Source organism: Stenella coeruleoalba, assembly GCF_951394435.1.
Source record: "Stenella coeruleoalba genome assembly, chromosome: 1".
NCBI classification, from domain to species: Eukaryota; Metazoa; Chordata; class Mammalia; order Artiodactyla; family Delphinidae; genus Stenella; species Stenella coeruleoalba.
In genome coordinates this window covers 107,497,386-107,520,564 of record NC_137169.1, presented here as the reverse complement: position 1 = coordinate 107,520,564, position 23,179 = coordinate 107,497,386, and the positions used below count along the sequence as shown (strand labels likewise).

Genomic DNA, 23,179 nt, shown 5'->3' with positions numbered 1-23,179 from the left:
GCTAAATGTGTATACTTCTGTCAGGCTCGTAATGTAACAGTGATCTAGGTTTCTTAGAGCCATCTTCTTCTGAGTTTCACTTCTTCACAGTCAAGGAAAAAGATTCTTTCAGATTTTGGATTTAATTGCATATATTCTCTGACCCCCAATTTTCAAGATAAAATAGTCCTTCTCCCTGCATGTAGTTAGGTTGCTTTGGTTACAAACTATAGGTGAAGTAGCCTCAAAGGCCACATTAGTCTTTTTGGAGGAGGAGAGTTTTGGACCCAAATCTTTCAAGCTTATTTACCCTGTCAGCAGTTATGAACAGTTTCCTTACACAGATCTTATTACCTAAAAAGGGCAGTAAATACTGTGAATCAATAGGGTATTTTTGCTAATGGTGTGTTTTTAGAGAATTGAATGGCTTTCTGAAGAATCCTTTATGTTTTGTTTTTAAATATGTAGTCAGGTATATTTAAGATGTGACTCCTTTTTTTTTTTTTTTTTTTTTTTTTGCGGTACGCAGGCCTCTCACTGTTGTGGCCTGTCCTGTTGCGGAGCACAGGCTCCGGACGGACAGGCTCAGTGGCCATGGCTCACGGGCCTAGCCGCTCCGCAGCATGTGGGATCTTCCCGGACTGGGGCATGAACCTGTGTCTCCTGCATCGGCAGGCGGACTCTCAATCACTGCGCCACCAGGGAAGCCCGTGGCTCCTTCTTACTCCCTTTTTTTCCCTTTCCTTTCCTTTCCTTTTCTTTTCCTTTCTACCAGGCTTTTATCTATCTGGTAACAGATACCTGCAGATGCAAAATAGCATTTTCTGGATCAGCTAACACTATGTATCTACTATAAGGGTCTGGCACTGTTATGTAATTTCATCAGCCAAGATTAAATATTCCTGGATTTTATGTTAGCTCCCTTGTAGTCAACATATTCCAATGTTTGGCTTCTACAATTCTTATCCCATTTTAATCCTTGCCATGACTCTTCTTTTATAACTTGTGACCTGCCTGGGGAATAAAGGGAAGAAAACTTTGCTATTTAATAGTGAAGACCCTACCCTCAGCTATACCAAGTGTTTTATATAATCATCTCATTTAATACTGATAACAATTCCGTAAGTTAGGTAGATATTCTTATACCTGCTTGCAGGTAATTCATCCAAAGTATTTATTACTATGTTAATAAAATATTAATTCACCAGAATATTTAGGCGCTGTTTAAGGTGCTGAGGGATATCACAGTGAATATCAGATGAGGTTCCTGCTAAGGCACAGAGAAGTTAAATAACTTGCCCAAAGTCGCATAGCAAGAAAGTGGCAGAGGTAGGATTTAGGTATAGAACTGATGGATTCCAAAGGGAATGTCTGCAACAATTATTATCAATACAATATGCTACTGTTTACATGTACTACATGTTCTCTGTAATTGCACAAATCAAGCTATAAAAATAGGTGGGTTCCCCCAGTATTTCTTTTTAAAAAGGCTCTTGATGAATCTGAGAAATAAATCTGCCTTGGTGCTGGCAAGCACACCTGCACAGTAATGCTTTTCCTCTCTTCCCCTCCCCTCTACCCACTCTCTCTGAACCCACTCATACCTGGGCATGAACTGGACAGTGAGACCTGCTTTGGCATTTGGATGTGTTTGTGCTTTGAGCACTGGGAGAGTTTTATTTGTTTCCTTGACTTCCTTGCCCGCTTGCAAGTTCTTTCTTGTAGCACAATGATGAGTAATGTGTTGTTAACCTCGTGATGTGGTCATGCCAGTTGGAATATTTTTTTCTTTTTCCCTTGGTTCTTTCTGATGAGTATGTGACTCTTGGGTCACACTTGCTTTCCACAGTTCATTCAAATAGAGAAGACTTTCTGTATTCAGAGGACTAGAAAATAGTCTCGAGGTTGAGAAGACTGTTAATATTCAATGTCTTCTGCCCAGCTGAAATCCAGTTTTGTTAGCATTTTAGGTTTATTCTTTAGCAAGTGTGATCCAAGAGAATACTTGTTAGATTATGGCCATTATCACCATGTGCCATATCTGGAATGAGTGGTATTCTGGAGTTAGGAGCTTAAAAACAGGCACAGGGAGTTTTTTCATGAGCATTACCTAGCAGAAAGCATTAAAAGATGCTTAAGTCTGTGAGAGTGATGAGCTAAATTCCAGTAGTTGAATTCTAGGGATTAATAAGGTGGGATCAAGGTTGTAAGTGTCAAAACTATTTAGTATTGGGGATCCAGTCAATTTAGTATTTGGATTCCAGGAATATCTGGGCATGGCTCATGAGGTTAATGAGATGATTTATGTGGGTGTGTCTAGCCTAGTGCTTGATACTTGATTTGGTGCACAGTAAACGTTAGTTAAATCTTAAAAAGATACTTGAATGCTGAGTATTATCACTTTGTCTTCCTAGGGCAGCTTCCTCATCATTAACTGTTCCTTCTTTAGAAGAGTATTTGTTGAGCCTTTACCTGTGGGTAAAGCACTTGGGAAAGGGGTTGGGGTAACAAAGATTTATAATATCAGATTCTTGCTGAGACTTAACATTTATAAATTGAATCAGTTAGGCCTGGCATATAAGGGGGTATTTGTGATTTTGCTTTGCTAGAGTCAACCCTTTGCTTTTTTGATAGAAATAACTTCTTGACCCGTTGGTAGAATTAAAAATGCTTGCTTTTCAATTCAGTTAAACTGGGTTTGATTTTTGATATTTGAGACAGTTGCCTATGATATTTCCTTTTATCCCCTCTCCATTTTTTTTAGTAAATAAGATAATATATTTGAAAGTGTTTTGTGAACCACAGAGCTAGTGGTTGCTATCACCACCACCATCATTACTAATAATAACATTAAAAATATTAATGGAATGGGATTCATTTTTACAGGGGTTGGTTTCCTGGATTAATTTCAAGGAGAAGAACTCAGAGGACAATGGGATATTTGCCAGATGACTTGTGTACTAATTGATACCTTTTGTAGTTTTTCTGGAAGGGAGAAGGAAAAGCAGATACCTGACACCCTGAAAACTTGGCCTGGTGCTATGTCTTCATGAAGGGTTACCTACACTATACCTGGTGCTCTGTGGTGGCAAGAAAATTTAACAGGATTTATCATCTGTTTGACCTTAGAGGCTTATAGTACATTTTACTGGAAGCATCTGTCTACATAGGAAACAACTCATCCCAGTTTATTGGTAAGATCAACCACATTCCTATATTATGGATCTTATAATAAATAACAAAATTATGTTGGTCCAGGATAGTATCTGCCTGGCCTCCCAGTGTAGGAAGATTGAGGAAACAGTGCCTTTGACCAAAATATTTGGTTAGGTGTTATCATTAAAAGCCTTTACAGTCAACTTCTGATGATTGGTGTTCTTAGAGAAGAACATGTGATTTTTATAATCCAAAAGAGCAACTTGTTCAGCAAATTTTGAAAAAACCTCTTACTTTAAAAAATTTCCTTGCCATCCTTTTCTGTCTCTAGGCCTGGCACTCAGTAAATCTTTGTTGAATAAAGGAAGTTAGCTGATACTGATCTTACGGTTTTCTCTGGAACCAGCCCAGTAGATGAACTTCTAGAAAGCAGGGATAATGCCTTATTAGTTGATGCATGATGTGTCCCCTCCGCTTAGCAGACTGCCTGGCACTGAGGGGGTCCTTAATAAGTGCTTATTGAATGATTGAGTCAGGAGGTTAAAGTTTTCATAAGGGGAGAGTTGTGTGACCTCGGTGCTGCTGTGCCGATGGTGGCCCTTCCTAAGAGGAAGAAGAAATGTAGCTTTTCTGCAAATAAACATGAATAAATGTGAATGCGAGGAAAGTGATTGCTTTGATGCTTCCAGGCATTTTACATTTTTGGACAAGGAGAAGTAATGTGTTAAAGGTTGGTGCTTTATCTCTTGGTTTTTATGTTTTATTCTGTTCAAAATTTAGTTATTGCTGTGATTTCTTAACGTATGAGAAGTGTATTATAGCTTCAAACTATCAGTAGAAAAGAAAAAATCTCTCCCTATGTCATACATAATTTTATAAAACTTAAATTTTACAGAACTTCAGACCTTAGGGATATAAGGCTAAAAGAATACAGTATTTTCAAATCCAATTTATATTTTTAGTGGTGACGATCAGAACAAAAATGATGATTTGAGCATGTTTTCATGATTTTCTTTATAGATGATTTCCCTTCTCCAATATGGTTTGCTTAAGTGATTAAATTTCCCAGGTACACATTTTTTTCTTTGATATACATCTGTAGAAGTAAGAGATTTATCTGGGTGGCAGGAGGAAAAGACATTTTCATATATCAATCCACAGTGCAGATTACATGGAGAATTGAAAGTTATCAATATATATGAAGTCAAGTGAAGATTTCTGGAATGGGAGTTAACAGATTTATGTTCTATACACAGTTTTCTCGCTAGTTAGCTGTGCGGCTTTGGGCAAGTCACTTAATCTCACTCACCTGGTTCTCAGTGTTCTTATCTGTAACTTGAGGGTATGGAATGAAATGATCTCTGATATCCTAGTTCTAAAGTCCATAATTCTAGAGTGCCAAACAAGGAAAATAGACTGACTTTCTGTACCTTACCACCAGCCTTGTTCCAAATAAGACCTGAATGTGAAATGTTAATTATGTAAATATATTAGAAGTGTATAACTAGGTAGACTAGACTTGTCAGATTGTATTATATGCTTGTAACTAATTTTATGTGCATAAATATGAGGCTTGCTTGCTTTTTTTAAAAAATAAATTTGTTTGTTTGTTTATTTATTTATTTTTGGCTGCATTGGGTCTTTGTTGCTGTGCGCAGGCTTTCTCTAGTTGTGCCGAGCGGGGGCTACTCTTCGTTGCCTTGCGCGGACTTGTCGCTGCTGTGGCTTCTCTTGTTGTGGAGCATGGGCTCTAGTCACGTGGGCTTCAGTAGTTGTGGCGCATGGGCTTAGTTGCCCTGTGGCATGTAGGTTCTTCCTGGATCAGGGATCGAACCCGTGTCCCCTTCATTGGCAGATGGATTCTTAACCACTGTGCCACCAGAGGCTTGCTTGCTTTTAAAAGAGAAATTATTATCACAAAAGGTACAACCTATACAAATGAATGAGACCCAAATAATGCTCAGGATACCCTGGGTTGGAGTTTCTGCTTCTTAACTCTAACCTGGAAATAGAAATAGGTGTGTGTTGGCAGGATTGCTGGGGGATGGGGAGGGTGGTGGTGGCTAGAAGACAGTGTGGGTGAATGTGGATAGTAGTTATAAAAGCAAAGTATTAAAGAGTTCTTCAGCTTGTGGACTTTGCATGGCTAGACTGATTTCATTTTGCTATAAATCCCTGGAGAACTGATATGAACCCTGTATTCAAATTCAGAATATGTAGGTCCAAGCTCCTTGCTATCTGGGTATCACTCAAGCTTTGTAAGCTTCTCTCTGTGTATGTGTTTTCCATCAGAAAAGAGGGGATTAAAAATCTCAAAGGGTATATAATTTTTAAAATTGTTATTAAATGAGGCCATATTTGTGAAAGTGCTTTAAAAACAAAAAATTACAGCGAAAGAGAAGCTATTCTTAGTGAACAGACAGCTGTACAAATGTATTTGTTCATATAGACCTTTATTTTACATGTCTATGGGGTGAATGGTGACATTTGAAACCTGTAAATATTCACCAGCCTATTTTAGGTATAGATGAGCTCTTAGTTTACCACACACATGGACTACCATGAATAATTTAGAACCACAAATATTTGTTGGGCATCTACTATGTGCCAAGCAGTTTGTTAGGCCTGTTTAGAATTTTTAAAAGTATAAAAGAGAGGTGCCAAGCTCAAGGATCTTAATTCTACCTAGAATGTATCTTGTCCTCCAGCCTTACACATCCTAAAGACTAAGTTTGAGAAACTTCCCTAACCCATCAAGGTAAACTAGTTGCTCCTAATACCTCTTCCTACCCCACTGGGCACTAAAAGCATGTTTAGATTTCTCACACCAGACTGGAGTGCCTTGAAGGTAGGACTCTGGCTTCTCTTCTTCATTTGTATCCCCAGGCTGTGGTGGACCCGGCTTGGTAAATTTTGAATGAATGACTGTTAGTCAAATTGGCGAGGTAAATTTCCGGAAGGCCAACTAATATGATAAGGCAATATATGATAACAGCAAGTGCCACTGAATTTTTCACATATTGTACCTGTAGGAGTTCAAATGAGGATTAGATATAGCCAGGAAAGATGGAACAGTGGAACTTGCAGGTGGAGAATTAAAAAAAAAAAAAAAAGTAATAAAAAGTGTCTTTCTTTGAACTGAATTATATCATTTTATAAAACGCAGATTTCATTTTCTAATTGAGGCTTTTATAAAAATTAGTAGTTGTATGCTGAAGGAAGTTAATTTATCAGAAGGAATTTACAAAGTGAATTAATTTCCTGTGGATAACTAATCTCAGATAGGATAGTAATTGGAATTTTTTTCCCTTCTGCTATTTCTTCCCTTGAATGGAAGTTCTGTAATTGACAGTGAAATGACCAGTAGTTAGGAATCAAGAAGGGGAGAGAAGGTTGTCAGCTACTGAATATTTGAGGGTTGATTCTAGAGAAATAGTGTGTTTTGCTATTAGACTAGCCTCTGTTGATTTGTAGTATTTATTTTTCTCTCATGTCGAAAGTTCAGGGCTTCCCTGGTGGCGCAGTGGTTGAGAGTCCGCCTGCCGATGCAGGGGACACGGGTTCGTGCCCCGGTCCGGGAAGTTCCCACATGCCGCGGAGCGGCTAGGCCCATGAGCATGGCACTGAGCCTGCGTGTCCGGAGCCTGTGCTCCGTAAGGGGAGAGGCCACAACAGTGAGAGGCCCGCATACTGCAAAAAAAAAAAAAAAGTTCAGTAATGAGAATATTTTTTTAAATAAATTTATGTATTTATATATTTTTTATTTTTGGCTGCATTGGGTCTTCATTGCTGTGCGGGCTTTCTCTAGTTGTGGCAAGCAGGGGCTACTCTTTGTTGTGGTGCACGGGCTTTACTTTGTGGTGGCTTCTCTTGTTGAGGAGCATGGGCTCTAGGTGCACAGGCTTCAGTAGTTGTGGCATGTGGGCTCAGTAGTTGTGGCTTGTGGGCTCTAGAGCACAGGCTCAGTAGTTATGGCACACCGGCTTAGTTGCTCTGCAGCATGTGGGATCTTCCTGGACCAGGCTTGAACCCATGTCCCCTGCACTGGCAGGAGGATTCTTAACCACTGTGCCACCAGGTAAGTCCTATTTTTAAGGGCTCAGTAGAACTTCTGTTTTTACAGGCTATTTTTTTTTTTTTTTTTTTTGTGGTACGCGGGCCTCTCACTGCTGTGGCCTCTCTGGTTGTGGAGCACAGGGTCCGGACGCGCAGGTTCAGCGGCCATGGCTCATGGGGCCCAGCTGCTCCGCGGCATGTGGGATCTTCCTGGACCGGGGCAGGAACCCGTGTCCCCTGCATCAGCAGGCGGACTCTCAACCACTGCGCCACCAGGGAAGCCCTACAGGCTATTCTTTTAAAAGTTGAACTTACTGAGAATCAAACCTTGGGCTATCCTTGACCTTAGCTGAAAGGAAAAAGAAAAAATTCATTGTGTGTGGCAAATAGACATACTGGTCTGGATCTAAAAAAAAATAAACATTAACATGGTTTCTGTTTCTATTCAAGTTACTCTTGTGCCAATATTATAATAATAGACTTTCTCTGTGACTGTCTCTGCCCTTATTTTTCCAAAGGTCACTTCCATTGTACAAGCCTTCCAAATTATTAAATTTCCCAAATAACTGTAATCCAGGGAGCCTTTTATCAGTAGCACTGAAAAGACAAATACCAGTTCATAAGGAGTTCTCTGTGAACTTCTGTCTCATTTGTATATTAACATTTGGCTATTTATGGGATTTGTCTCTTAGAAATTTATTTTGCTGTTTGTAGCCCGATAAAAACTAGAAACTTTTGAAAAGAAATAGTTAAATCTTGTTCTGACTCATACACATACCAGTTGTAGTGATAAAGTCCAGGGGCCAATTCTTGAGTCCTTACTGGTGTGTATACACAATAACATTGTTTTGGGAGTGGTAAATTATATGATCGGGTTAAGTTTTTTTCTCTTGAGTTTGTTTTTGGGGGAGAAAATAGACATTCCCCAAGTATACACTGTAGTGGAGGTAGAAAACATCTCAGAATTGTGCAGGGTGAATAGGATTATTCCTTCCAATAATCCAAAAATAGACATTGTGCATGAGATTAGGTGAATATTATAGAGTCTTTGAATCTGGAATGAGGAGAGTAGTAAGGTGGGGAGATAGGGCTGGTAGATTAAGGCATTAGAATTTCGGTCAGTATGTGTGAAATTGCTGTTCCTGGAGATTTGGGGATGAAGGAGCTATTTAGCTATGTCTGTACCTCTAGGAGAGGACAGACATTTTTCTTTTGCTCTTTTTTTTGAGGGACCATCCGGTAGAAGATGCAACTAAGGGAGTTCCCTTTACGACGTTTTCTTGAGGACTTGAGGAGTTGAAAGACACTGGAATGGGAGTGATAGAGCATGTACAATGTGTATGTGTTAAGACTGTGCCTTGGAAACAGTTGTAGGACTGGAGGGTTTGTTTGGAGAAGTAGGGGGAGCTTCTGAAGGAGAGATACAGAGGCTGTGTTGGGCACACAGTGGAGTGAGGCAGAGCGCGTGGGAGGGAATTAGGCAAGAAAGCAAATGACATTTTTTGAGGACTTACTGTGTGCTAGGCACTGCCCTAAAGGCTTTTCATATCTTAAGTTATTTAATCCTAACAAGAGGTCTGAAGAAGGAACAGAGGCACAAAACAGTCATATTACTTACCCATGATTGCACCACCGTTAGTAGTAGATCAGGGATTTGAACCTAGATCTGTCTGAATCCAGAGCCTATTCTCTCTCTCCAGGTGGAGTTGAAAGGAGTTGAAGCAGTGAGGGTGGACTTTCACATGGTGGACTGCCTGTGTTTCCTCAGTCCTCCTCCCTGGACTAAGTGTGATTTAGTGCAAGTGTCCGGTCTTGGGAGTCAGATTGGCTGGACTCATAAAGATTCTTGTTCTACCACTTTTTAAAACTGTATAACCTTGGGTAGATTGTCTAACCTTTGTGAGCTTTAACATCTCCATCTATAATATGGAGTTAACAATACAGACAAACCTCTAAGAGTTGTTTGGAAGTTTAAATGAAAACAGTGTCTAAAACTGTAACACATATTACTTCTTTTCCTTCTTTTCTTCCATTTAGACCCATCTTATTATCTCTGGGTTATAACATTTAGTGATGTATAGGTCTCTTTAGTATGGAACTCGGTCAATTCTTTTTTTTCTAAGAAGGTTATATTCTGTTTCTTTCACTTGGAAGGATGTATATTAACTAAAAACAATCTGCCAAGACAGTCTTTCATCTCTCCCGCCCACCTAGTCAAGAATTGTGTGAAAGTCTAAGGGTTTCTGTCCCTCCTCTTTCTCCCTGTCTGGATTCCTTGGGACTGACATCATAGACGTGGAGGAGTTGCTGACCTTTGAAAATTCTTGACAGTCTTGAATGTTGTGGTTTTCCAGTGAGTTTGGGGAGGAGTTGGAGAGTACTCAGACACAGCTGTAATGCATCACTGGGACCAGGAGAGTGGGTATAGTGTGAGAATGTGGACACTTTGGGGAATGTTGTAGATGGGAGAATGTAGGGTCAGTAGTTTCTCACGCGTTTTAACATAGCTGTATTATCTACAGTCGGTATTTAATTTTAAGTCACTTTTCTCTGTTACTAAGTAGTTGGGCACTCAGATCATGCAGACTGGTTTTAATATTAGTCTGAGCTAAATGTTTAGGGAGAGAAATCTGTTGCAAATAAGATCATATTACAATCTTAAGCAAATGTATTTGAGATGAGCAGCGTTTACAACACTGTAAACACTTTGAGATGACTTGCCTGTTTACAACACCGATTATCTGATTATCGACAATACTGTTTTGTGTGTGTGTGTGTAGTGGGATACTGTACAAGTAGAATTCAGTTCATCTGAACAAAAACTGAGTACCTCCCAGGTGCTTGGATGCTAGGAATACAGGATGAACAAGACAAGATTCCTGCCCTCAAATTGCTCATGGTTTAGTGGGGAGAGAGACATGTAAATAAACACAAATACTGTGCAGTGTGATAAAGAATATGATAGAGGTAGAGTACAAGATGTAACACCAAGGAGGAAGCAGGCACTTTAACTTGAGAAGCCAGGGAAGGTGTTGCAGATGAGGTAGTACTTAAGTTAGCCTTAAAGAAGAGATAAGAATTCACCTGCTAGGCCAGGAGTTGTTCCAGGCAGAGGGAACAACATTCACAAAGGAACTGAAATGTGAATCACGTAGTATATGCTTGGGGAACTACCAGTACAAGGAGGGGAATGATGGGAGGTAGATAAGGCTGGAGGGTTAGGTAGAGCTAGATCATGAAGGGCCTCGTTTGTCATGTATAGGAATTTGGATATTAAGCTTTAGTCACTGAGGATCCAATAAAGAATTCAGAGCAGTGGGATATAATACTATCATATTTGTATTTTAGATTGATCAGCCTCTACAAGCAACCATTGTGAAAAGTGGCTGGAGAGAGGAAGAGGGAGAAATTAGGAAGCTACTTACTGGGGTCCAGGTTATGAACATCTGAAGGTGTTGGATGGATTTGAGAATTTTTTAAGGTTAAAATTAGTAAACCATAGTAAAGGACTATTTGTGAGCGAGGATAAGGCACAAGAGAAATCCAGGGTGGTTCCCAGGCCTGTGACCTGAGTGATAGGAGGGATGGTGGTACCACTTGCTAGAATAGGCAATACCAGAAGAAGAATAGCTTGAAAGGGTGGGGGACAGAGATAGAGAATGGGCTCATTTTTTTAATGTGCTGAGCTTGAAGTGCCTGTGGGATTCCTGGGTGAGTTGAAAGAGTTGGGGACTGTGAATGCATTTTTTTAAATGAATGAATGAATGAATGAATTTTTGGCTGCGTTGAGTCTTCCTTGCTGCGCACGGCCTTTCTCTAGTTGCGTTGAGTGGGGGCTACTCTTCGTTGCGGTGTGTGGGCTTCTCATTGTGGTGGCTTCTCTTGTTGTGGAGCATGGGCTCTAGGCGCACGGGCTTCAGTAGTTGCAGCACGCGGACTCAGTAGTTGTGGCTTGTGGGCTCTAGAGTGTGGGCTCAGTATTTGTGGCTCATGGGCTTTAGAGTGCAGGCTCAGTAGTTGTGGCACATGGGCTTAGTTGCTCCACGGCATGTGGGATCTTCCTGGACCAGGGCTTGAGCACCACTGCACCACCAGGGAAGTCCCTACAAAGAGATACTTTGGATAAGCAGTAAGGAGGATGGTGATGATCTTATCTATAAGACAGTGGTGCCGTTGTCTTTCTATAGAAGCCCATTTTAATAGGTCGAGGACTGACCATAAGATGAGAAAGTAGCATCAGTGACTGTAGTCTAATTTAAGGAGTTTCGCAGGGAAGAAGAGAATAGCAGCCAGCAGGTAGGGCAGAGGAGGAAGCCTGAAGGAACTCCTTTTGCTTCGTTTCATTATTTTTTCTGTGAAGTCAGAGGGAAGGTCATCTACCAGGAGTAAGGGAGGTAATAAGGTTTTGGTGGGAGGCTCAGGGAGAATGGCAAAGGTGTGGGGTAGTAGCTGAGAAGACTGGTTAGGTACCAAAGTCAAGCAAAAGACTGCAGTGTTTCACTGAAAGGAATGAGATGGAACGCCATATATCTGTAGTCACTTTACTCTGTAGTATTATGTGATCTTGTCTTGTGCAGTAGCCCTATTTAGTAGCAGAGAAGTTGAATGTAGGGTCCATCCAGGTTGGGCCAATGAAATGGAAGGATAAGGATAGGTTTTTACAGGAAAATAAAGTCATCACTCATTGTGTTTATGTTCAGGTAGGTAAGAAGGAACAAAGTGGAATCTATCTGTTTTTCTCAGTCTTCTCCGCTCTCATCCTAGTCTAGCTCACCATCATCTCTTTTCCAGCAGTTTTCTAAACAAGTCTCCCTAAATCCACTTGTGTTCCCTACAAACTATTCCCACTGCCACCAGGATGATCTTTTAATGATTTAAATCTGATCATGTCCTATCCCTGCCTACAACCCTTCAAAGCCTTCTCATTACTTTTAGGATAAAATCTCAATCTTCATTAGGGTCCACTAGGCCCTTTTTTTTTTTTTTTTTTTTTTCCGGTACGCGGGCCTCTCACTGTTGTGGCCTCTCCCACTGTGGAGCACAGGCTCCGGACGTGCAGGCTCAGCGGCCATGGCTCACGGACCCAGCCGCTCCGCGGCATGTGGGATCTTCCCGGACCGGGGCACGAACCTGCGTCCCGTGCATCGGCAGGCGGACTCTCAACCACTGCGCCACCAGGGAAGCCCTAGGCCCTTTCTTCATCCACATTTTGCACCATTTTCACTTCTGTGTTCCTCCTTGCCACAGAACATTGATATGTGTTTCCTCTGCTAAGAGCATTCTTTCTTTCTTAGTTTGTCTCCAATGCCTACTCGTTCGTCAGTCCTTAGGTGTAATGTCACTTTCTTGGGAAAGCTTTTCCTGACTCCCTATAGGCTATAACACCCCTCCCCCCAATATTTTTCCCTATTATAATTGTGAAATTTTGTGGGTTTTTTCCTCCATACTGGAAGCTTTGTGAGGATAGAGATTATGTCTAGTTCATGGTTGTGTTCCTAGTCCTGACCGTAGTGCCTGACACAGAGTAGGCACTCCATGAATTTTTGTTGAATTAATGAATAAGGTGGTTAAGGAATTGGATGTCTTAGTCTGAGGTGAGGATGTCTTGAGGTGAGGTAGCAGGTTTAGTAGTAAGGGAAAGCTGGAGGGAGATGAGGTTGTAGACAGAGTAAGATGTTAGGAGTTGAAGATTTAGAGGTGGAATGGTTTCAGGGCATGGCAGGGTCCAGGACTGAGTTGTTGAAGTGGAGATGGAGGTCTTTGCATTTGATGAGGTTATGAAACTCTAAGGCAGAAATGTTGGATGGATTATGCAGGTGGGTGTTGAAATTGCTCAGGAAGGTGGTAGGCTTTGAACTGAGGAAAATATAAGGCAGGTGTCTAAGTCATTAATAAACACTGAGAGATAGGCACAGCCCTTTCCTATGGTGAAAGAATTGAATGGATAAGAATCAGTGCAGTTCTGGGAATCAGTAATGACTTAGTCCCTAGGGAAGCAGCATGGTACAGTAGAGAGAGCATGTGTTCAAAATATCTGGGTTCAGACTTTGGGTAACCCACCTGACTTTTCAAACCTTATACCTTTCTCTACTTGTAAACTGGGAATAATAAGCCTGCTCTAGGGGTTTTGTTGTTAATGAATAAGATAGTGTTTTTGAAAGTGCTTACTTAATATTAACTTGTTAGTTTTTATTCTTGATTGCTGTCATCACTTCAAGAGGGCATGAAAGTGTGGAAGTAGGGATGAGAGGCAAAGATAGCAGCAGAAGTGAATTTTGAACAAGGTACATGACTTCATTTATTCCACTTGTTGAGTTTGTACTGTAGGGTCAGCATAAACATTTATGAATGAATACAGGTAAAAGCAAGTATTGATATAAGGAAGAATTTTGTAAAAGAAAAAAAAAGGCACCGGCTGGCTTATGATAACATTGCAGTGTTGACCTACAACACATTTTTATGGAAAGAAATGCTTTTATCTGTTCCTTTTCCATGAAAATTCCATCATTCCTGGGAGTAGATTTTATTGTTCTAGAGAAGAGATCAAGGACCATTATGTGAGAGAGAGAGGGGGCTGGTGATTTAGTTTAAAAAAGCATTTTCTAACAATTAGAGCTGTCCAACAATAAAATGGACATTGTGGCAAAGAAATGAGTCTCCATCAGAGCTTGTATTCATGTGGAGACTGGATGATTTATCTGTCAGAGATGCAATAGAAGGATTCTTGCATTGGGGCAGACATTGGTTTAAATAATTGCTAAAGTCCCACCAATTGGAAGGTTGGAGGATTTTGACTCCATTTTAGATTTGTCTAAACACCATTCAATCAACAAATATTTGAGTACCTCTTCTGTTTCATTTTGAAAGCCAGTGTTTTGTTTTCTTTTTTTTCCTTCCTGTGTGCTGAGTCAAGGACTATGAGTCTTAGTCATTGCCTTGGATATTCCCATTTGGAATTTAAGAAGCTCAAGCCAGGTGTTGGGGGTGATGTAACAAAAGCTGCAGTCCTCACCTGTTGGGTGGGCTTAGGGTGGAGTCCATGGCATGCACCTGGAGACATCAAATATAAGAATGGGCTGCCAAGAAGTTTGGTTTAGTGCTTCGAATTTTTGAGCAAGTCATTCTAGATAATGTTGGACCTTGAAATTATTTATTTATTTATTTTTCAGATGACTTACTCAGAATTAATTCTTTTTTTTTTTTTGGAAATTATTTTTTAAAAATATTATTTTAAAACTTTTTTTTTTTTTTTTTCTGTATGCGGGCCTCTCACTGCTGTGGCCTCTCCCGCTGTGGAGCACAGGCTCCGGACGCTCAGGCTCAGTGGCCATGGCTCACGGGCCCAGCCGCTCCGTGGCATGTGGGATCCTCCCGGACCGGGGCACGAACCCACGTCCCCTGCATCAGCAGGCGGACTCTCAGCCACTGCGCCACCAGGGAAGCCCTAAAAATATTTTTTTAAAAGAATATCCTACTACTTTGGCATATGAGGTCTACGATGCCATGACATCGATGGTATTCATTGGCTTCTCTCACTCAAAAGCCTCTGGCTGGCTGGGAAATTGCCTATAAGCCTATGGCTTAATCAACTCCTCTCTTCTGCTGAGTACCTTTTTGTTGATTGTTATTTGTGTACTTACTGTATATTTCCCACATCCTTTCAGTAAGTTATTAGAGTGGCTTTACCAAGTTCCTTTGCATGTTTTTTTAAGAGAGAAGGTTGAAATTCATTTTGCAGCTGTGCTCTTGGTTTTAGATTATTCATGTGTTTAAGTTATTTGGGCTGCTACCATGCCCTGTGACCTAAGACAGTGACTAAAATGGGCTTGAAGAAGGAATTCTTGTCTGTATTAGAGGAAAGGGAAACCACTCATTCATCTGTGAATTTTGAAGGAATTTAATTGTTAAGTATTTTATCTGAGGAACTAAGTTGTTTAAAAACAACAACATTTTGAATTTGAGGCATCTCAGGCCAAAAGTTCTTTACGTAATGGTAGTCTTTTCTGACAGTTGTGATATTAAAATGGAAGTAAATTAGACATTGATAATATGCAGACCAAAAGAGAATGTAAGGATCATGGTTTCTGAGGCTGTAGTGAACTAAAGAAGTTCATTTTTTAAACCTGGGAAGAATCTTAGAAGTCATCGAATCCAAGTCTAGGATATACAAGAAGCAACTGACACCCTGTAAGTAATTTGACCAAAGTCACCCAGCTAATATATATAAGTGTAGGTAGAACTCTTCTGATACGAGGGTGGTGGAAGTGTCAGTATGTTGATGTCTCTTTAGAAAGGAGAGTTTGTAAAACTTTGAGAGATGGATTGGGACTGGGACAGACCATTAGAAATAGTGGGGTGATGTGAAAGATGAAGTACCCTTGAATTTCTCTTCTTTTTATGTTTTTTTTAAAATTTATTTTTGTTTTTATTTATTTATTTTGGGCTGTGTTGGGTCTTCATTGCTGGGTGCGGGCTCTGTCTAGTTGTGGTGAGCGGGGGCTACTCCTCGTTGTGGTGCGCGGGCTTCTCACGGCGGTGGCTTCTCTTATTGTGGAGCATGGGCTTTAGGCGCGCATGCTTCAGTAGTTGCAGCTTGCAGGCTCAGTAGTTGTGGCTCGCGGGCTCTAGAGTGAAGGCTCAGTAGTTGTGGTGCACAGGCTTAGTTGCTTGGCGGCATGTGGGAACTTCCCGGACCAGGGATTGAACCCGTGTCCCCTGCATTGGCAGGCGCATTCGTAACCACAGTGCCACCAGGGAAGTCCCACTCTCACATTTCTGATCTTCTGAATTAAGCCTCAAATTAATTGGTTTGGTGGTGGCTGATGTGGAGGTTCAGTTAGTCATTTAATCATTTATTCATCAGGCGTTTATTGACTGTCGACAGTAATGTAGATGCTGTGCTAGATGTTGTGGCACGAATAGGAATTAAACATGTCCCTCTGCTCCTGGACCTCTTGTACTCGTGGAACAGTACAAGAAGGAATACTTTATATTTTGCCATCTCTCTCCAAAAAAAAAAAATTTTTACATGAAGTTATTAAGTTAATGGCCTACTGGTTTTATAACCCACAAATCACTGCTTTTTATTTGCCTTACTATTTCTAAGGAATTTAGATAATTAGGATCTGATCACACTACTAAAGAATCTGTGTCTTGGGGTCAGGGGAGGTGTGATGAAAAAGTACCTGAGAATCACCCTTAGAGTTTAGGTTGTTTAGAAGGAGATGCTTCTGAAGAGACAGTCATCTGAGCCACTCTGTTGCCTTTGAGAACTCTACTTTTGGCATTCCGCCAAAGCAGGGGACTGGTGGGTTTGGTGGGGCAGGTATGTGCCTGGTGACTTTACCAACAAGTCCTCTTTTACAGAGAACTGTAAACCTGTCTGAAGTGGCAGATTTTGGTGAGAAGTTGTTTTTCACTCGGTTATTGCTCCCTCCGCTGGGACTGCTAACTTCAGAGGAATGTGGATTGGTGCCAGGCCGACAGGTCAGGGACATAGTTTCTGCCAAAGTCAAGTCTGAAAGAAGCGATCTTTTTCAGGTGAACTTACTTGGTGGTCATTTGTCCTGAGTGGAGAAAGGCATGTTTCCTGGGTTCATGAAGTTAGTGGACAAAGATTGACGTTTGTTATGAACCTTTGGGATCTCCACTCTGCTTTGCATAATCGCAGATTGTTTTATTTTGAGTATTCTTATTTTTAAAAATTTTTTTGGCCGCGCTGCTCGGCTTGTGGGATCTTAGTTCCCCAACCAGGCATCGAACCCATGCCCCCTGCAGTGGAAGCACAGCGTCCTAACCATTGGACCGCCAGGGAAGTCCCTATTTTGATTAAGTTTAGATATCAGTTTGCTCCTCCCATTTCCTCAGCTAGCATCAGAGTACTAGTCAACTCTAAAGTTACTCAGTGTATAGTATTCATTCATTCAGTAAAATGTTTGCTGAGAGCCGTGTGCCAAGCACTGTGCCAAGGGATACATGCTGGGGATACATTAGTGGACAAAACACACAAGCTCTGTACTTTCAAGAAACTTTTACGTTGGAGGAGGAGGCTAGACAGCAACCAACTAAAATAATTTCAGGGTATATCAAGTGCCAAGAAGGAAATAAACAGGCGCTATGTAAGAGAATAATGCAGGGGGGGAATTCTTCAGGGTGGTAGTCTGCTGCTTCCTTCCATTAGTTTGGATAAGCAAACTGATGGCTAGAAATGTAATACTCGAGAAAGGTAGAGGAAGAGCATTATTTGGAGTGGTATTATGGTTTTGTGGTTAATGTAGTAGTTAAGAAATTAATATAGGTGAAGTGGGTGAACTGTATGTAATGGATGGTAACTAGACTTGTGATGGTGATCACTGTAGTGTTTATAGATGTTGAACTGTAATGCTAGACACCTGAAACTTATATAATAAAAGGAAAAAAAAACTAATGTTAATGAGAAATTAGGAAACTAAATGTTACTCTTTATAATAAATGCTACTGAAATGAATGAGCTAGGATAGTTAGTTTCCCCATTTGGTTAGGAAGCTGCTGAAATTGGGCTATGATCATCCCGTTCCAGTGTAATTTGGGCCTTATGTGTTTATTTCCTCCTCAGGTGGAGGCCTGAATTTTGATCTATGTCCTCCCTACATCAGCTGCCTGAAAGTACTTAATGATCACATGACCCTGGACATGGATGCTGTCCTGTCAGATTTTGTCCGTTCCACAGGAGCAGAGCCAGGGTTGGCCCGAGATCTCCTGGAAGGTAAGGAGTCTTTGGGGGAGAATGAGAAGAGAGAAAATAAGATGTGATATTTATTGTTAGGATGATTTGGAACATTTAAGGTGAACAGAAAGACACTTTGTGTATGGTAGGCCTTACATTTAAGTTACTTCTAATAATCTACTTTGTGTATTACCCACCATAATTTTAAAATGCAAAATTCCCTTTTCACCTTGAATTTTTGGGTAGCTTTCTCCACTGTCAATTTAAGCTCAGGTAATGCAAGTGAAATTTGATATTAGTCCACTAATAATTAATCCACTAAAACCATAATTTTAGATCTGTAAGACTTCTTTTTTATGTATAAATGATTAGATTTTCATATTTGGGATCATTCATGTTTTTTGTCTTTCCTTCCCTAACTTGTATGGGTCATTCTATATAGAGTGGATTAATTTAATGTTTTCATTTAGCTGCTTTTGTTTACTTATATCTGTATGTATACGTAAGTGTGAATGTTCTAGATTTTAAGGTCCTTTAAGGCTTGGCCTCATGTCAGTAGGATTCTTTGTTTGGAGTCATAGTTAACAGATGCTTTTTGGTGAAAATATATAATGACGCAAATAGGTGAGCCTGTGGGGGAAGGAGCAAGTTCTTAGCACACATAGGTAATTTTCTAGGTTGTCAGCCCTTAGTAAGGTGTGGCAATATGACATTTACTTAGGCACCTGTGAGAATAAGGTTGGTTTGGAAACGGAAGATCAGGGTTTAAATTCTAGTTTGATAATTCAGTATGGCTTTGCCCTTAACTTGTATTTTCAGTTTCATCTCCTACTACCTTCTCCCACAGTTCCTGTGCTCCAGCCAGGCCTGACCTGTTTCCTTTCCCTGATCATATTAAGTTGTCTCCTAAGTCTGCAGTGTCCTTTCCTCCATTATTCTCTTGAAATTTTCCTCATCCTTCCGGATTCAGCTCAAATGCCTTCTCTTCCTCTTGTAACATGTGTTGAACACTTCTATGTGTTCAATATGTGTGAGGCACTTGAAATATATTACTTTATTCTCACAACCATTCTGCAAAATAGGTTTTATTATCCCAGTATTACAGCTTAAAAACTGAGGTCCAATAAGTTAAGTAGGATTTGAACCTAGGCCATCTGGTTTCAGAGTCTGGCTTTTAACAAGTGTGTTACAAGTTAATGCTTGCATGTCGTCTCTCTTTCTCTCACACACACCCATGTGCACACACACTCATACTATGAAAGAAAAGTTGAGGGTGCTGTGGAAGTTTAAGAGAGAAACCTAATTTGGATATAGAGTTCAGAAAGGCTTTTTCTGAAGAAGTGACATGTGAACTGAACACAGATGCACAGGAGTAGCAAGACAAAGGGATGTAGCACAGAGTGTTTATGTAAAAAAAAGTAGCTTATACAAGGACCCTGAGGTGGGAGAGAGTTTGGCACTGCTAGTGAGCGAGGTAGGAAGAGTAGTACAAGAAAGAGTGGTAGGAAGCTGGTTAGATAAGCAGGAAGCAGAATATGGGGGGGCCTTTGTAGGCCGTGGTAAGGGTTGTGCATTTCAGTGTATGTTCGGTGGGAAGCTGGTGAAGGATTTTAATCAGGGGAGAGAAATGATTGGGTTTGAGTTTCTGAACAGTGTACTGATAAAAGATATGGAACCGATTGGAAGGTGGCCAGAGATGAAGTGGTAAAATCAGTTAAGAATGTTGCCATAGTTCAGGTGAGAGGTGATGGTGACTTGGACTACAGTGGTAACAGCAGAGTGAGAAGTGGGTAGATTTAAGGTATAATTTAGAAAGGGAACCAAAGGATCTGATCCTCATTTTCTGTCTCTATCTTTCTGTCTCTTGCTTTTTCCTTTGAAAGTTAACCCTGGTTGTAGTGTAAAGAACAAATTATAGAGGGGAGGGGACTAAGAGTAGAGAGACTAGGGAGCCCCCTCCCAAAAGACCAGGTGAAAATATGAGGACCTGAATTGGGGTAGTGACAATAAAAATGGACAAGAAAGAATAGATTTGAGAAATGTCTCAAGGGTACAAACCACCTTGAGAACTGAGTAGATAGTGAGGGAAGAGAAGGAGTGGGGTCTGAGGAATGGTGAAGAGCTGAAATGACTGTAGTTTCTGGCCTGGAGGGGTTGTGATGCCATTACTGATTTAGGGACTATAGAAGAAGGAGAAGAAGCAGGCTTTAGGAGGGAAGATGATGGACGTTCAGTTTTAGACATGTTGACTGTTAGGAGGACCTGATTTTAAGGACTTTAGCAGACAGTTGGAGATAACTATCCAGTGCTCAAGACAAATCATTTATTCATTCATTGGTTCAGAACAAAAGTCCTCCATTCTTTAACAAATATTTATTGAGTACCTATTATGTACTAGGTTCTAGATGCTTGAACAAAACAAAACAAGCAAAAATCTCTGCCCTTACATTCTAGCCTGAGAGATAGTCAATAAACAATAAACATGATAACCAAGTAAGTTGTAAAGTACATAGTATAAGGTGTTAGGTGCTGTGGAAAATGGTAAGGGGAATAATGAGGTAGGTTGTGATTTTTAGTTGGGTAGTCAGGGTAGGCCTTTTTAAGAGTGTGACATTTGAGCAAATATCTGAAGGAGATGAGGAATTGTGTAGATATATTGGAGAAGGAGCCTTCTAGGCAGTGGGAATAGTTGGTGGAAAGGCTGTAGGTGGGAGCAGGCTTAGCACATTTCTGGGAACAGCAAAGAGGCCAGTATGACTGACGCAGAGTGTAGAGTGAGCAAAGGGAGTTGGAGCAAGTGGTGAATATAATGGTTCAGAAATAAATTCATCTGGCATGGATGATTAATACAGCTTAACTGGAGAATTATAATTATAACAAGAAGCATAACAGCAATGGCAGTAAATACATATATAACACTTTCTGTGTGCCAAGCACTGTTTTAAGTGCTTTCAGTTAATTTAATCTTCTTAACAATCCTATGTGGTATCACTTCCACTTTCATAGCCAGGGAAGTTGAAGCACAGAGGAAAGGTTAGAAAAGTAAGCTAGGTCATAGAAAGCCTTGAACGTCAGACAAAGGAGGCTAAACTTTATCCTGTAGGTAGTGGTAAGCCACTAAAAATTTGATTATGGAACTGAAATGATCAGAATTGTGCTGTAGAAAGATTAATCTCATGGGATCCTTTAGAGTAGATTGGAGGTGGGACACTAGGTGATATAGGAATTGAATTAAGGTGGTGACAAATGGAATAGAACAGAAAGAAGTGTGAACAATTATGCAATATGTTATTTATTGACTAATTTAACTGGAGAAAGCAACTGAAAAATCTGCTGTGACAAATCTATCCTTCGGGTGTTTTCTTCAGCAGAGTAGTGATTCTTAAATTTGAGGGGAATTAACAATTCCCTTTGATAACCTGATGGCAGCTATCAGCTCTTTCTTTAGAACACACATACCTATAACTTTGTATACAGTTTCAGGTGGTTTAGGACACCCCAGAGCACATCTAGGCTCAGAACTCTCTGGATCTCAGAATTAGGAGACCTGGGCTTGAGTCCAGCTGAGGCCCTGGTGTGAACTACCCGTGACTTTGGGCAAGTAACTCTACTTCTTTAGGCTTCATTTCCTTTATCTGTAAAATGAGGTTACTAGGTCTCCAAGGGCCCTTTCAGTTCAGAGAAACAAATTCTGTATGCACACAGGGCTTTCTTAGGAAATAGACAATAAGTAAATAAAGAAGTTGTGGTATTCCAGATCGAAGTGTTATGAAGGAAATTAAAGTAGGGGAAGGAAAAGGAGAATGACTGAGGTACGCATGAGTATATGCTCGCTGGTTTTGATAAGATGCTTAGAATGATGGTTCTGTATCTTTCCTCAATTTTTCTATACTCTCAGCTCCCAATTCACTTTTTGCTTTGTGTCCTGACAGGAAAGAATTGGGATGTGAGCGCCGCCCTCAGTGATTTTGAACAGCTACGTCAGGTCCATGCTGGGAACCTGCCCCCACCCTTTAGTGAGGGGAGTGGTGGCTCCAGGACCCCTGAGAAAGGGTTTTCTGATAGAGAGTCTACTCGCCCTCCCCGACCCACCCTACAGCGGCAAGATGACATCGTTCAAGGTATTGGGGTGCTGAGGGCTGTTTCCATATGCGGAGTGGAAAGAAAGGGAGGCAGCTGCTGACCAGTCAGAGAATTTAGTGATCCTTTAGAGATGATTCCATTCCTCCCCCACCTCCCCAACCAAATGATCAGAGGTGACAGTCTGTCCAGATGCTGGAACCCCTCACTTTCTGCATCTTGAGTGCCATCCTGTATAAATGCCATCTTCAAAGAGATAGAGGAAGAAGAATAACGATCTAATTGTTGAGATAAGGTACACATAAAGATAGAATTCAAAGGATCACTATCATCTGCCCCTTTGGAGGATATTTTCTTAATATTTATTAGTATCTGTCAATTTTTAAATGCACGTATACTCTATCTCAGCAATTTTGTTTCTAGGAATTTATCATATATGTGTTGTGTGTGTGTGTGTCTGTGTGTGGTGTGTATCCTTTTAAATAAATACATACTTACCTAATTCATAAATAGACACAAAGACATGTAGTGTAAAGCTTAAAAGTTAAAGCTTGAAAACAACTTTTAATTATCCATTAATAGAAGAGTGGTTAAATAAATTGTAATCATCCATATTATGGAATACTTGGCAGCCATTAGAAAGAATTAAGTAGAACTTGATGTGCTATTTTGGAAAAATCTCTAAAATCTATTGAGAAAGGTAAGATGCAGAACAATATATATAGCATGTTCCTGTTTATGTTTTTAAAAATTGTTATAAAAGTTGTTTGTGCTTCTATGTGCATAAAAAATTCTAGGAATTCCCTGGTGGTCCAGTGGTTAGGACTGCGTGCTTCCACTGCAGGGAGGCACGGGTTCAATCGCTGGTTGGGGAATTAAGATCCCACATACCACGCCGCACGGCATGGCAAAAAAATTCTAGAAGGATACAAAACATCGCCTCTGGGGAAGGGATCAGGAATTTTGAATGAGAGGGACATTTCTTTGTAACACTTCAAACCTTTTGGTAGTATTTTGATTTTTTACCATGGGCATGTGGTACTTTTAAAATACCTTTAAAAAGAGTTTAAAAAATAACACTATAAAATAACTTTAGACTAACTACTTACTTTATGCATCATCCCTGGCAGATATTGGATTAAGACCTGATACCCAATATAATTTTTAGCTCTTTCTGATAGTCATTATATAACTCAAGCCATG

The 23,179-nt window shown here is 40.4% G+C and overlaps 1 protein-coding gene across 3 annotated transcripts in view; it reads left to right on the top strand.

Moving 5' to 3' along the window:
- OTUD7B (OTU deubiquitinase 7B) overlaps positions 1-23,179 on the top strand; it is a 56,348-nt gene that overhangs the window by 12,781 nt on the left and 20,388 nt on the right. The window contains exons 2-4 of one of the 3 annotated variants that reach the window (XM_079919524.1): positions 2,960-3,173; positions 17,786-17,935; positions 21,829-22,017. In XM_079919524.1, coding sequence (XP_079775650.1) covers positions 17,851-17,935; positions 21,829-22,017 — 274 coding nt within the window. In that variant the 5' untranslated portion in view covers positions 2,960-3,173; positions 17,786-17,850. The remainder of the gene's footprint in view (positions 1-2,959; positions 3,174-17,785; positions 17,936-21,828; positions 22,018-23,179) is intronic. The other 2 variants (XM_079919526.1, XM_079919525.1) reach the window with 2 other exon arrangements.